Source organism: Varanus komodoensis, unplaced genomic scaffold (assembly GCF_004798865.1).
Source record: "Varanus komodoensis strain SLA01 unplaced genomic scaffold, ASM479886v1 scaffold13_3, whole genome shotgun sequence".
In the NCBI taxonomy this organism is placed as follows: Eukaryota; Metazoa; Chordata; class Lepidosauria; order Squamata; family Varanidae; genus Varanus; species Varanus komodoensis.
The window spans coordinates 7,723,268-7,737,469 of record NW_025335409.1 but is presented as its reverse complement, the minus strand read 5'-3'; the positions used below and the strand labels follow the sequence as shown (position 1 = coordinate 7,737,469).

Below are 14,202 nucleotides of genomic sequence, written 5' to 3'. Positions count from 1 at the left end.
ATAATAATAATAATAATAATAATAATAATAATAATAATAATATACAGAAGATGCTGGAAATAATATGGAACACAGGGAAACTAGAGAGTATATCTTTAGCACAATAATAGAGAAGTGTAAGGAACTGGCAGGTGAAGTAAATGTAGAATTGAAAGCACCTAGATAAACCACACAACTAAAAAAAATGCCAATTCTCACAACCAGTTCATAGAAAAATTCTACCTGCTCAGCACTGGAGAAATGAAGAGCCATCTACTGAAGAGCTGATCTTAAAGATTCTGGGTTATGCGGAAATGGATAGATTGACTCTGTCTTTGAAGGAGAAGGAAGATACATACTTCTATCAAATTTGGAATTCCTTTTATCATTGGTTAGAGAAATGGGACAATATGTAGAACTGAATATGGTTATTAATTGTAATAAGAGTAAGATGTTAACCCAGTATGTCTGATGTCTTGGGAATAATCGCTGTTTTAGTTTAGATTTGTAGAGAAAATAATTTTAAAAAATTGAAAAAGAACAAGAAAATTTTTACGTGTGGTCCATCTACATTCCTTACCTGGATTCAGTTACCACCTGAGTGTTTAGTTTGCTGAAACTACACTCATCTCAGAGGAACCACACTACTGAAAAAGGCTTTCAAGCCCATTTCAATTCCATTTGAAAACTTTGGGGATGACTCTGTTATCTGATGTGAGTCATGGGCAAAGAAAGACTCCAGTTTTGGTGTAAGACTGCTATATTTTCCTTTATGAATGGATAAGCATTGATCCCCCCACCCCCCCAAAAAAAGGTCTGGCTTATTTCAGACTTCATCACAGGTGTGTCATGTTCTGTGCAAAGGTATGAAATTCAACCTTTTAATTGGCCTAGAATCCTACAGTATTTTTCAACTGACAGACTGAAGCTACATGCCTCTTTAGTGCCTTATTCTATTATTCTTCAATGGACAATAAAGCAATTTGTTGGAAGTTAGCTCTAAAATATATAATGCCATACAATGCAGTAAATCGCCAAGAGGCAGAGCCCACTATTGTTTCTCATTGTTTCTCTTCAGCACCATGTAATGGCACATGAGGTTGAGTCATACCTCTGCCACCATTACTAGGTGGTACGGATATTCAGGCACAAATTGCCACTGAACAAGAAGGTTCCAGACAGCTACCATCAGTAAACCAACCTGCTTCCAATATTTTTTAAAATTCCTTCTTCAAGTGTGTAAGCTAATATCTGTGAGTAAAGATGTCCAACCAAGTCTTTTGGGTGATGTGATAAAGGCTTGCTGCGATTCTAGAATGGGCAGCTGAAAGTCAGGTCTAACATTTTGGCCCTTACAAGGCACCTTCCAGAAATTGCTTCAATATGACAAAGCCTCTCCATGATAAATCAAAGGGCAACCAGGACTGTATGGCACTTATTTGGAGTTTCTTAATTTGTATTGCCAGGTGGAAAATGGCTTTCAGACATTACAACTGCTAGGTGGGAGAATATTACTTTTTACAAAAGTCATTTTTCAGTGACTTGTCCATTTAGGTGATGGCTCATTGAGGAAGTCCTGGGTCCTTTGCTCACTGACCCGGGTGTTAAACATCAATGTGGCAGAGGGGGTTTTCAGTCTGGGAGCCCTGGCTTCACTCCTCTGTTGAGCCATGACTTCACTAGATGAACAGAGCTGGCAACTCAGTCTAGGGGTGCTCATGTGTAAAACAGGAATGAAACTGCCCTGTCTTCCGCACAAACTAATTGTGGCGATGGTGACAGTGTGGGTTTGTTAACATGTTGAAAGCGCTGCAAAAAAATTCTTTATTTTCAGGTCATACTTTGAAAAATTATGAGTAAAAATACCAAAACGCATACCATGTTTGCCATGGTGATGCTCCCAAAATGTGTCCCTTGATTGTAATTAATCCTTTTTTCTACCCTAATGCTTTGAAGATGCTCTGTACATGCATTAGGGCTGGCTGTATTCTGAGTCTTTGTTTTCCTTGTGGCTGTTAGGATTGCTCTCTGCAGTTTTGCAACTTGACAGCTCATTATTTCTGTGGAATTCATAGGATCAGGATAAGAAGCAGTTTTGGCAATATGTTCCTTGGAAACATCTTGACATTATTTGATTTGCAGGAGTCTAAAGTCTGAGTTCATGGCTGAGTGGAAATTCAAAGTAGTGTTCAAGTCCAGCAATGACTTATGAAAAGGACCACAGCTTTCACCATTCAATAGTTAAGAAGCGTCTTTCTCAGGAAAATCACACAAATTTTGTGCATTCACATTCCTTTTGACAACCAAGGGCTGTCCAGTGCCCAGCAATATTAGCTCGTATTTGTGCTACGGAGTGGAAATGTTGCCTCTTATATCCTCTCTTATTTCAAAGAGATATGTATGGAATAATAATAAAAAATTGCATATACATGTTTTGGGATCCATAGCGCAAGATCACACCTGAAGGGAGGTTATTGTAGCTTTTGTCCCGACCTCTTGCAGGTGTGCACAGCTGCCTGAAATATAGAGTCTTGCCTCTTTGACATCCTGGCAAGTGCCTTCTGTCAAAGTGCAGTCGGTACCTTTCCTGGACATTGACCAACTGCGAATCCACATAGATTAATTTGCATTTATTTGACAACTGTCACTTGGCAAGCTGTGAAATGAAAAGCAAAGTGCTGAAGTGGGGGTGGCTTCCCCAAAAGGGAGGGGTGAGTATATCTCCCCCTTAGTAGCACTGTGGGAATGTACGATTACAGTCATCGGTGCTGCTTTTCCCCACTCCGCTAACCCTCTAGGTTTTCAGGAAAGGGAGGACTCACTTCCTAGCCCTTTTCCACATTTATTCTTTTGGCAACTGTCAAAAGGAAGAGTTTGGAGTTTTTGATTTAAACCTATCTGAGGACTTTTCCTGGACAAGGAAATTACTCAGATTTCATGGCTATATATTTTCCTGACCCCCACAAAAATAAAAATCCAAGCCACCCAGCAGGAAGCAGTGGCTTGGATTGTCACATCATGTGGGTAGTCGCATCATGAAGACTCAAGCAATGTTTCTTCATTTCTAACATTTGAAGAGGGGTGTGTGTGTGTGTGTGGGGGGGTACCACATCACCTCCTGCATCTCACTGGCAGTAGGGGTAACAGTGTCAGCTACTGTTATTGGGCACTACCAACACATACACTAGAAGAGGGTAAGAAGCTCACAATTCCTTTGGTAATGTTCCACCCCATCTCAAAGACTGCCTTATCTTTGCAACAAATTTGCAGTGAGCTGGAGGTGTATGTCCGCGTATAGGTGCCTGCCTGTGCTGTCCAACCTGGCCCTTGAACCTCATTCTCACTCCCTGAGGAACAGTAGACATAAGAAGTAATCAGTAAAATCTATTTGTGTGTTATATGGCATCAAGTCATCTCCAGCTTATGATGCCCCTTTGAATGAACGCCTTCCAAAATGTTTGTGACAGCTCTTGTAAATTCAAGGCTGCATTTTCCCTTATGGAATCAATCCATCTCATATGGGTCTTCCTCTGCCTTTGACTTTCCATAGCAGGATTGTCTACTCAAGGGAGTAAGGCCTTCGCCTGATGTGCCCAAAGTATGGCAGCTTCAGTTTTGTCATTTCTGTTAGGCCACCACATAAAAGCCATTTTACCTCCAAATGACAATTGTACCCAATAGCAGCTGCACCACAAAGTGGTACTTATTTGATTCTCTGCTGCTGCACAGACCAAGACCACAGCTGTGAAAACAATTTCTCTGTCCAGCCAGGATATGCAAATTCATCACCTCCTTTTGCTGTAAATATAACAGATATGAATGGGACTCCTCAGGTCAATAGTTAGGAGGAAATATTTTCAGGTTCAAGGCCTCCATTCTTCCAAAATCTGAATGACAGTAATAATGCAATTCAGTCAGGTGACAGACTACAACAAAAGCAAGATTGTTCAGTCCATACATGTTTGGTTCTGCAGTTAATGCAGTGGTGATGAAGCACATAACTGAGAATAGCTCTTTCAAAGCAGTATTTATTTGCATGTTTGATTTGTGAATTGCGAAAATGCATTATGGATTGTCTTGATGATGATGACTTAAATCAGCAGTGGAAACCCAGACAATTCTCAAAGTCACATTTGAAAAGATGTCCTTAAAGAGGCTGGAGAAGCAATTTCAAAAAAGATTCCATTAGGACCCTTGACAAGCCTGGCAGTGGCAGGCAACAGTGTGCTTATAGCGATATGTTTCTAATCTTCCTCCAGGGCAGGGAATGGAAGCATTTTTGTAGATGTGATCTCTTGCCTTGCAGCAGAAGCATGTGTCTATCATTTTATGATCAACCTCGCTAAACCTGAAGAGGAAATAAAATGGGAAAAAATGTGTTGCATTTCAAGTAATGGGATCATTATTTTCAGTTAAAACTCACTGCATAAAGTTACAGCCTGGAAGAAAGAAGGCACTTTATGCTTTCAACATCCCAACTCAGTGGAAGGGGGAAACCTTAAAAGGACAGCTGCCACAATGAAAAAGACAGGCTCAAATCCTGGTTTAGCTGTATGCAGTTCATACACTCCGTGACCCTGATGCACATCCATCCTTAGAAACAGAAACAATCATTTGGTTCTGTAGGTTTCAGAAAAGCCTTATTTCCTCTGCACCTCAGCTCTGCCTATTTCTCATACTGGATTATCTGCATCCTGGATTACCTCGCATAGTTTCCAGCAATTTATTCCAGTCTTCCCCAACATGTCCTCCAGATGTTTAAGACTCCACCTCCCATCACTCCTGGCCATTAGTGGCAGTACTGGGAGCTGGCAGGAGTTAAAGCCCAAAGCAGCTGAAGCGCACCAGCTTGGGAAAGGCTGCGACAATGTACTGTCAAGATCAGTGCCGCAAAGGCAAGCTCCCAGGCTATGGGGCAATGCCATGTGGGTGGCCTGCCAGGCCGTGGGCCATGTTGGGGCAAGCATCAGTTCAGCAGAGGAGACCTACTATCCTGGACTAGCCAGCGTGAAAGAATAAGAAGGAATGGTGAATACTGAATGCTGGGATTCTTGCGGAGAAAAGAGCAGCCATAAGACATTTCCCCATAAAGAGATAAGGCAAAGGAACTGTGCAAGGAGGCAGACTATTGTCCTGAGAGAGCACCATCGGTCACCATGGGGTGAGGAAAAGAAGCACCAACACCTGGAAATTACTCCATCAATAGCAGCCAGCAAACACAGACAAAGAACTTGCCTTTTTACCCACAGAAATGAGGGTCTGAAGATCAGAAATGAGGACCCACAGGCAACAATAGTGATAAAAGAAAATAGCACCAATCCAACAATTAGCAAACGGCAGGCAAATGCAAACTGACAAAATGGCAGGAGGCGACTTGTTCATATTAAAGGGGAAAGGGGGCAAAATTTCTAGGCTTAGCTAGAAGAATCCTGCTGAACTTAGGCGCTGCGCAGCACCCATATGTGTGAGGGCACAGAGACCACGAAGAACAATGGGAACCTCTCCCTTCCCACAGAGGCAAGTCCAGAGGGGAATAGTATAAAGATCAGGAGCTTATCAGTGAAAGCAGGCAAGCTCTGAACACAGTCCTGGCAACCCAGCCTGGACATGGATTTCTTGCACAGTTCCTGCCTACACAAGGGACTGCTATAGACAGTCTACAGCACAGGACAGGTAATGGATTCTCTTTCCCTCTCTCTCTTTATCTCTTGGCTTCTCTCCATCTATCAGGCTGTTCGGATGGAAACTTTTTACCTTTTTAGAAATACAGAGTACAATTGAGATGCAGTAGGAATATCTGCTGCCTAGACAACATCATCAAAAGCATGTGCCTGCTTTATATTTTATGCTGAATAAAACTTGCTTTGCTTTCTAGGAGTTGTGCCGGTCTGCGTAAGTGAAAATGTGGAGTGTATTCTCTGTGGCAGGAAAAGATTCCAAACTTCTTGGGGCAATCTGCCAGGCAAGTGCCTCCTTTTGAGGTGCACTGCAGTTCAAGATTACCTGGTGTAATGACTCGTCTCTCTTCTCCTGCCACCCTGTTTAATGCCAAATACAGACCGTATTCTAGATATACCTTAATAAATATTAAATCAACTTACGAGATTACGTTTTTGCATTCACCAGTACACCTTGCCATCAAGATATAACCTTTACATCCTTTGGCACTGACTTCCATTTTCACAGGAACTGGACTACATTCATTTATACCTAGAAGCAACACCAAACAAAACATTAAAAATGTGAAAGAACTTCAGTAAAAAAACTAGGCTATTATTCTCCTTCTGTTAACTTTTGGGCTTTATTTTGTTTTGTAAGAGGATTTATGTCCTAACTTTCTGACTTTAAAGTGCCCAAGATAGCTAAGAGGCAAACCAAACATACAAAACAAAACATAAAGTTAAGTCAGATTGGGCTATACATAAATCCATAAAGGCAGATAAAAATATTCAGCCAGGCAGAAAAAATAATCCCTGCCAGCAAAAGACAAACCTTAATATATAGAGGTGGTAAAAACCTCTATATATGTGATGGAAGAAAGAAATATCTGCCAGCCAGGAAATTCCATCATTTGGGTGGAAACCCCTTTTATGTGTTACAACCAAACACAAATCAGAGGCAGGAAGCACAAAAAGTTGCCCCAGTTAAGAACAGCTGTGCTGGATCTGACCAAGGGACTGCGTAGCCCAGCATTTTATTCCTACACTGGTCAGCCAGGCACGGATGGAAAGTCCACAAATAGAAATGTTTTAAATAAATAAATAAATAAATAAAATGGGTGCAGCTGCACTCTCCTGCCCATGCTCCACAGCAACTAGTTTTCAGTTGTCTTCAAATGGTGGGTGGGATCAAACCGAGTTATCAGTGACACCATACAAAGTGTATCCTCTCTAGAAAGATTACCTAAATGGGAAATTATCCAGAATAAATAATATTTAGAATAGAACATTCTATTTCCAAAGCTGATGGCATCTAGGCTTCAACTCCTATTAGTCTGCACTGGCATGGCTAATGAATGGTAATGTTGGGAGTGGTAGTCCAATGCAGCTGAAAGGAACCAACTTGGAAAAGGATAGAATAGATGCAATGAGAATCTACTCAGGCACCGAGGGGGGTTGCTGCTTTACCACAGGTTGTGGTGAAATGTTGAGTATTGCGTTGCCTGAACCCAGCTGAAATGACAACCCATGGTGAACAATCCACAAGTTCACAACCCAAAGTTCACACCCCAAGCACAAACCCTGGGCTCTCTTTATAGCTGGCTAGGGTTAGAGCTCTCTCTCTCTCTCTCTCTCTCAATAAAGTCAACGGTCAAGTTTAAGAAGGGGAAGAAGGGAAGGAAGCCTCGCAAACTGTAAATACTGCTTCTTAATAGATTTGTACAACCTTTTCTTTACCTTTTTCTTCCTCCTAGAAGCTCTGTTTGGTTTGAGCATGCAGAAGTCAAGACCCAGTTAAGAGAAACAAACCAAGCTCTGCCCATGACTTCAATTATCTGTACAGCAAGGTGATCTCTGGGATGAGGATATGGGATGGGGCTGTTAGATGGGGTAGAAAATTGGGCTGAGGAAAGTTCTGGAACTGTCCATCTTTAGCCCCAGCAATGCCACAGCACCACTTTGTGGTTGGTTAATAGAATATTTTGAAAGGTGGAGAGATACAAACCCCAGGGGAAAAGCCAGTGCAAAGGATGCACCTGACCATTGGTAAAGTTCCAAGAACAAGGCTGGACAAGTGCACAATAAAACTTTCTTCCAGAAGCATCCTCAACCGAATTAATTAGCTCTAGTCTCCAGACTGGACTTTCACTTTAGCCAAATTAGTAATGAATAGAAACCTAATGGTGTAAACATATTCCATATATTCTCTATATGTAAAAAGGAAAAAGTATACATACAATCATAGCAGCATTTGTTCGCGTGATATATTCTGTGTTCCTGGTTTTAACATAAAAAGGAAGAAAAGTACAAATGATCCATATACATCACGCTTGAACTAAATTGCCCTCCTGCCCAGCGTGGCTTAACTGTACCCTTCCAGCCCATCCTACAAAACATGCACCTTCCAGGGAAACTAAAAATATCCATTATTGCTTTTCATGCAATTGGGGAATGAAGTGGCAAGAGAACAGAAGGGAATGTTCTCTGGAGGATGTATTCAGAGAGACTTGGTGCTCTCCAGGGAGAATAGAGAACAGGCTACAGGATGCAGGGAGTAAAGACGGATTAATGAGTTAATGCACAATGGGTGAAATAGGGCATAACAGTACCCAGCTGTAACAGACTGAGTTACAATTATAGCAAGGAAAAAAATTCTTTCCTGTGAATGCAGCTCTCTCACATTAATAAAACTGCAAATGTGGCATTAGTACAAAATGAATTGGGCATTTTTCACCTATGTAGCCATGATTGGGTTCACACAACATGAGAACCCACCATGGAGGCAAGCACAGTGGGTTGTCTTGCTTCCCACAGAGTGTTCAAGGGTAATAAGTCGCCTTGAAAGTCCGTGGGGTATTGTTATATCCCAAATGGGTTGTGCCATCCAAATCTGGGCAACCAACCCTATCATAGGTACTGGGAAGGGTCTGGCAAGCATCCCAGCAAAACACGTGGCCACCCTTCTCAAGCGCATGACCAGTGCCAGCCAACCAATGACCAAATGCTTCTTCGGGGTGATCAGCACTGACCGGGTGTCCCCCACCTCGGGTGTGAGCCCCTTTCACTCGCCACAGCTTTCTGTCCCCTTTACCATTTGTTTCCTTCCTTACAGCCACTGACAGTCCCAAAGTGTGCAAGCTGAGCACTGGATGGGATGTCAGTGGTCAGCAAACATTTTTTAAAATCTGTTTGTGCACTCAGTAGGCACAAATATTTTCATTGTGTTTGTTTAGTCACATTTGAGCACCTGAGTAGAGGCAGAAATTCAGGGAGGTGGCTTGCCAATCTCTTGGGGAGGGGTGCCCGCAGCAAGTACAAAATCTGGGCCTACACCCAAAGATACTGGGCTACAAAGAAACTTTTTTGTACATTGTTTTATCTTGATGCCTGTCAACAAGCAGCTGCCAACAGAAAGCAAAAGTGCAAGCAATATTTGCTTATGAAAGGGGCATGGATAAATTTCCACCCCCTAATGGTGACATCCTCTTCTATTTTTTTCCTGTTCCAACTGTCCTCAGGATAAAGCACATTTTGCACTTCTTCCTGAGACTCTGGATGCATCCTCCTTTCAGGTGAAATTCAGAAGGGGGCTATCCATCAGTCCTTTATTTGGTCATTGACCAGCCAATAAGTAAAACACAAAATTACAATTAGTAAAAATAAGAAAATGAACGAATAAAGAATTGATTGATTGAAAGGAGCTATCAGTTGCTCTCAAAATGGAAATTGTGAAAACTGACTATCAAGTCAGACTTAGCAAACTGAGAAATAAATAAATAAATAAATGTTAAAGGGGCAAAAAGCAGTAGAGAATGAACAAGGGCTTGCAAGACAGAGAGAAGGCAAGTCAGTTCCACCATAGAGTTCTCTGGGCCACCCACAGGAGGCTCAAGGACTCATTATGAACCCAGTTGCCAGGTGCATGTGGGTCGTTCAGACAACAGCCAATCCAGACGGCTCATTCACTCACTTTGCCACACCACTTCTGCCCCCAGCATTCCAGCACTTGTGTTGTAAAGCCTTCTTCACTGCAGGAGTACCGGAGGCACGGGTTCTGAGGATCCTCGAACATTTCACCAATCTAGAAAAGCAAAACAGTGGGAGGCATCCGTGTTTCTTAATCTCAATGCAAAACTGTACACTCCAGATGACAATTCAACATCCATTTAATTTGAAAGATGGTCTTAATAATGTAAGCACAACATCATGACCCTTGCACTTTCAGTAAGCAGTTTTTAACGTTCAGATCCATGCACTTTATTTTTGGTATTTTTATGGATCGGTTGCATTTCTTAGCCACCTTTCAAGAGCATAGACTTCCTAGGGTGGATTTTTATTAAAATGTCCATGTTGGATACAAAACATGATTTTGCTGAGCAACCAGAATTGAGGTTTACTGTTCAAGTTGTTGTGGACTATACTGTTCAAAGCATAATTGCTTTTACTGCTTCCCGAAAATGAGGCAGTCCAGTAAAACAGCTTCCCTGGGCCAACTCAGTGTGATGCTTAATAGATCTTTGCATTCAACACACATGCTTTAGAAATGCAAATAGCACCTACTAATTGTTAGGAGTGCAGGGGGTGCTGTGAGGTTTAACCATTTTCTCTGCTGCAGTCCAGGAGAAACCATTCCTTGAAAATTTTCTGTTTTAACTTGGAGAAGCTCAACAAAAATACATGCTAGGAAATTATTTATTGATGATGGGATAGATCCAAATTTAGTCCTACTTAGAGCAGAGCCACTGAAATCAATTGAGTCATGATTAACTTAAGTCCTGATTATTTCAGTGGATCTACTCTAAATATGACTAAATCTGGATCCAACCCAGAAAGTGTGATTTTAAAAAATTGAAACATGACAAGTTTTGGAGGGAAGGGGAGAACTGAAAAATAATGCAACTGTACACTTACTACTAGCCACCAGATTTTCTAGGACAGTCATTTTAAAACTTCCTAAATTCAGGGACACTCTTTTTCTATGTTGTTTTCCACCAAATGTTGCAGGTGATTCTAGCCAAGTATCAGATATATACTCAGTTAATACAGAAGTGGATTGGTCCAGTTATGGACCCAGAGAGTGAGAAGCCACACCACCTGCTCCAGTTGCTGAGCAGCAAAATGTATCAATTCAGGAGGAGTAGCAAGTGACCTTTCAAGAAAGCTTGTTTGCTGTTACTGGTCCTCTCACTGGGGAAACTCTGGGACTAGGACAGGGATGTCCAGGACACAGCTCTCCAGATGTGCTGGATTTCTACTCCCAATATGGCCCACATTCATCTGGAGCTCTACTTTCTGCCCACCCATGCACAAGAGGCATAACACATGAAACAACACCTTGTAGCAGGACTCACTTCAACAGCACAGCGATATGTATTTTTGCCACACCCATACATTTTTTCAGACATAGCATTAATGTTTAGTCAGATGATTCCCATCAATTTTACTGGGATCCTCCAGGCAGAAAATGAACCATGACATCAAGGAGAACCCATCTACATATCAGTCATCAACACTAAATGATGGTAATAAGAAGAAACATTTCCTTGCTGTGTTTATAAAGGTTAGTGTCACCAATGGAATGCTACACTCAAAAATTCTCCCTGTGAAACATTATACTGTATCTGGTAAAATTCTCCTGATATGTGCATTCTGCTTACCTTGTAATATTTATTTCTGAACCGACATGAGGTTGGTTCTGAAAGAAGAAAATATATCATTAAATTATAATAAGCAGAAGTAGATAATAGAAGCATGATTGCATATTTCCAGCAGCGCCAACGATGCTGATAAACTGGGGGCTCTTCAGTTCTAGAAAACAAGCCCACACCAGCTGGAGAAACAAGATTTCAGCTTACAAAGCAGTCCACACCCATACGCTCCTGCCCACTTCCATGCTTGAGATCAGAGCAAGACCCTCGCTCCATCTTCTGTCCCTTGTAGATGCTCAGTTATCATCTGACACTACCTTTCTGCGGTGGCATCAAAACTAGAATGCTCTGTAACATTCTTCATAGGCAGATTCATTTCTTAATTTCTCTTGCTCACCTTTGGAAGCCAATGAAACATTCATTTTCTTCCAAGAGTTGAACCATCTCATGCCAGTTTTTTAACATTTCTGCTTTAAAATATTTTTGCAAATGCTGATTTTGGGGGAGTGGGAGGCTCTATCACTTTGGGAACTTCTTTCAAAAGTAGTATCTAAATTATGCAAATAAATGTACATAGAGTTTAATTTAAAACTATATTAAATAAAATACTTTAAAACATAAAGTAAACAAGTGTACTTTATGTTGCTTGTTAAATAAAGGCAGGAAAACATACCTGGTACTGTAGGACACTCTGGATAAAGGAAGAAAATAAATCTCATGTGAGTTTTTACACATACCTTTACAGAGAAAAGTGAAGATAATGAATGAGGTTGGAGTTAATAATGGATAACAATGACCCTGTCATAATCTGTGCACTGCTGATTTGGTTAGATTGTTGCAATGTGTTCTACATGGGAGGGACTGCCTTTGAAAATTTCTTTGATGTTTCAGTTAATACAAGATGCAGCAGCTGGACTGCTAACTGGAACCCATTATATGCAACTGATCTTACCATTTCCCAAACAGCAACCATTTACTTCTCCCCCATGGGAATGAACATGAGCCATTGGAATGAATGGGAATAAACAAAGACACATATTGTTTATGTGGGGTGGGGAGGGATGTCTCCTGCTCTGACATCATCCCCCACAACTCAGAATGGACTTTGCCTTTTTACAGTTGTTCCTAAGGCTGATGCCGATTTACTTTGCCACATAGAGCCACGAAGAAGAGAGTTGAACCAGCAGCTGTACAGTGCCCCTCCATCTGTCTTGTCCTGCCCTGTATCTGTTGTTTTGGCACACTCCACAATGCTAGGATATGGGAGGAATGATAAAACAAAGAAGGAGCTACTTTAATACCCACCAAAGCCTCCTGAACTTCTGTTTCCTTCCCAATTCCAAGGCCTCTTCTTTGAGTACCTTTCCTCTTAGCCTTGAGGCCATTTTTACTAACCAACCCAGTCCTTCCTATGGCACGGACAATACCTGCAGGTCTTTCTCCAATAGTGGTGTTGGTAGTTGTAGAAAAGCCCTCTTGAACACCTTCTGTGAATTCAGTGACAGTTGTTCTAGTACTCTTCGTGCTAACTCCAGTACTGCCAGGCCAGGCTGTGCTGCTTCCTCTCTCAACAACACCGGTACTGTAGATGGCTTTAACAGGCCAACTCTGGCTTTCAGTAAGATTTTCTGTGCTTTCGGTGGCACCACTGATTGAAGTAATACCTACAATGGGCATCTCAGTGCTTCCAGTACTTCTCTTGGCATATCCAGTGATACTCTCCAATACTTCCATTGAGATTCCAGCGCTTCCAGTGTAGCGCTTGGTGGATCCAAATCCTTCCATACTAACAGTTTCCATTCTTTCCGTTGAGCTTCCAACGCCTACACGTTCAGTGACTCTGCTCGTGACACCAGTCCAGCTCCCGAAAACTGGAAGGGTCCTCGGGGGGATTTCAGTGAAGCGCTTGGTGGATCCAAGTCCTTCCATACTAACAGTCTCCATTCCTTCCGTTGAGCTTCCAACGCCTACACGTTCAGTGACTCTGCTTGTGACACCACTCCTGCTCCCAAAAGCTGGAGGGGTCCTCGGGGGGATTTCAGTGTAGCCTTTGGTGGATCCAAATCCTTCCATACTAACAGTCTCCATTCCTTCCGTTGAGCTTCCAGCGCCTACACGTTCAGTGACTCTGCTCGTGACACCAGTCCAGCTCCCAAAAGTTGGTGGGGTCCTAGGAGGGATTCCAGTGTAGCGCTTGGTGGATTCAAATCCTTCCATACTAACAGTCTCCATTCCTTCTGTTGAGCTTCCAACACCTACACGTTCAGTGACTCTGCTTGTGACACCAGTCCAGCTCCCGAAAACTGGAAAGGTCCTCGGGGGGATTTCAGTGAAGCGCTTGGTGGATCCAAGTCCTTCCATACTAACAGTCTCCATTCCTTCCGTTGAGCTTCCAACGCCTACACGTTCAGTGACTCTGCTCGTGACACCAGTCCAGCTCCCAAAAGCTGGAGGGGTCCTCGGGGGGATTTCAGTGTAGCCTTTGGTGGATCCAAATCCTTCCATAGTAACAGTCTCCATTCCTTCCGTTGAGCTTCCAGCCCCTACACGTTCAGTGACTCTGCTCGTGACACCAGTCCTGCTCCCGAAAACTGGAAGGGTCCTCGGGGGGATTTCAGTGAAGCGCTTGGTGGATCCAAATCCTTTCATACTAACAGTCTCCATTCCTTCCGTTGAGCTTCCAGCGCCTACACGTTCAGTGACACTGCTCGTGACACCAGTCCAGCTCCCAAAAGTTGGTGGGGTCCTAGGAGGGATTCCAGTGTAGCGCTTGGTGGATTCAAATCCTTCCATACTAACAGTCTCCATTCCTTCCGTTGAGCTTCCAACGCCTACACGTTCAGTGACTCTGCTCGTGACACCAGTCCTGCTCCCGAAAACTGGAAGGGTCCTCGGGGGGATTTCAGTGAAGCGCT

At 42.6% G+C, this 14,202-nt stretch overlaps 1 protein-coding gene across 1 annotated transcript in view; it reads right to left on the bottom strand.

The window, feature by feature from the left end:
* Positions 1-4,001: 4,001 nt before the first annotated feature.
* MUC19 (mucin 19, oligomeric) overlaps positions 4,002-14,202 on the bottom strand; it is a 56,812-nt gene continuing 46,611 nt past the window's right edge. Inside the window, exons 31-37 of the mRNA XM_044423264.1 lie at positions 12,715-14,166; positions 11,961-11,978; positions 11,297-11,334; positions 9,610-9,720; positions 7,877-7,916; positions 6,081-6,189; positions 4,002-4,327 (exon numbers count right to left, since the gene is read on the bottom strand). Coding sequence (XP_044279199.1) covers positions 4,165-4,327; positions 6,081-6,189; positions 7,877-7,916; positions 9,610-9,720; positions 11,297-11,334; positions 11,961-11,978; positions 12,715-14,166 — 1,931 coding nt within the window. The 3' untranslated portion in view covers positions 4,002-4,164. The remainder of the gene's footprint in view (positions 4,328-6,080; positions 6,190-7,876; positions 7,917-9,609; positions 9,721-11,296; positions 11,335-11,960; positions 11,979-12,714; positions 14,167-14,202) is intronic.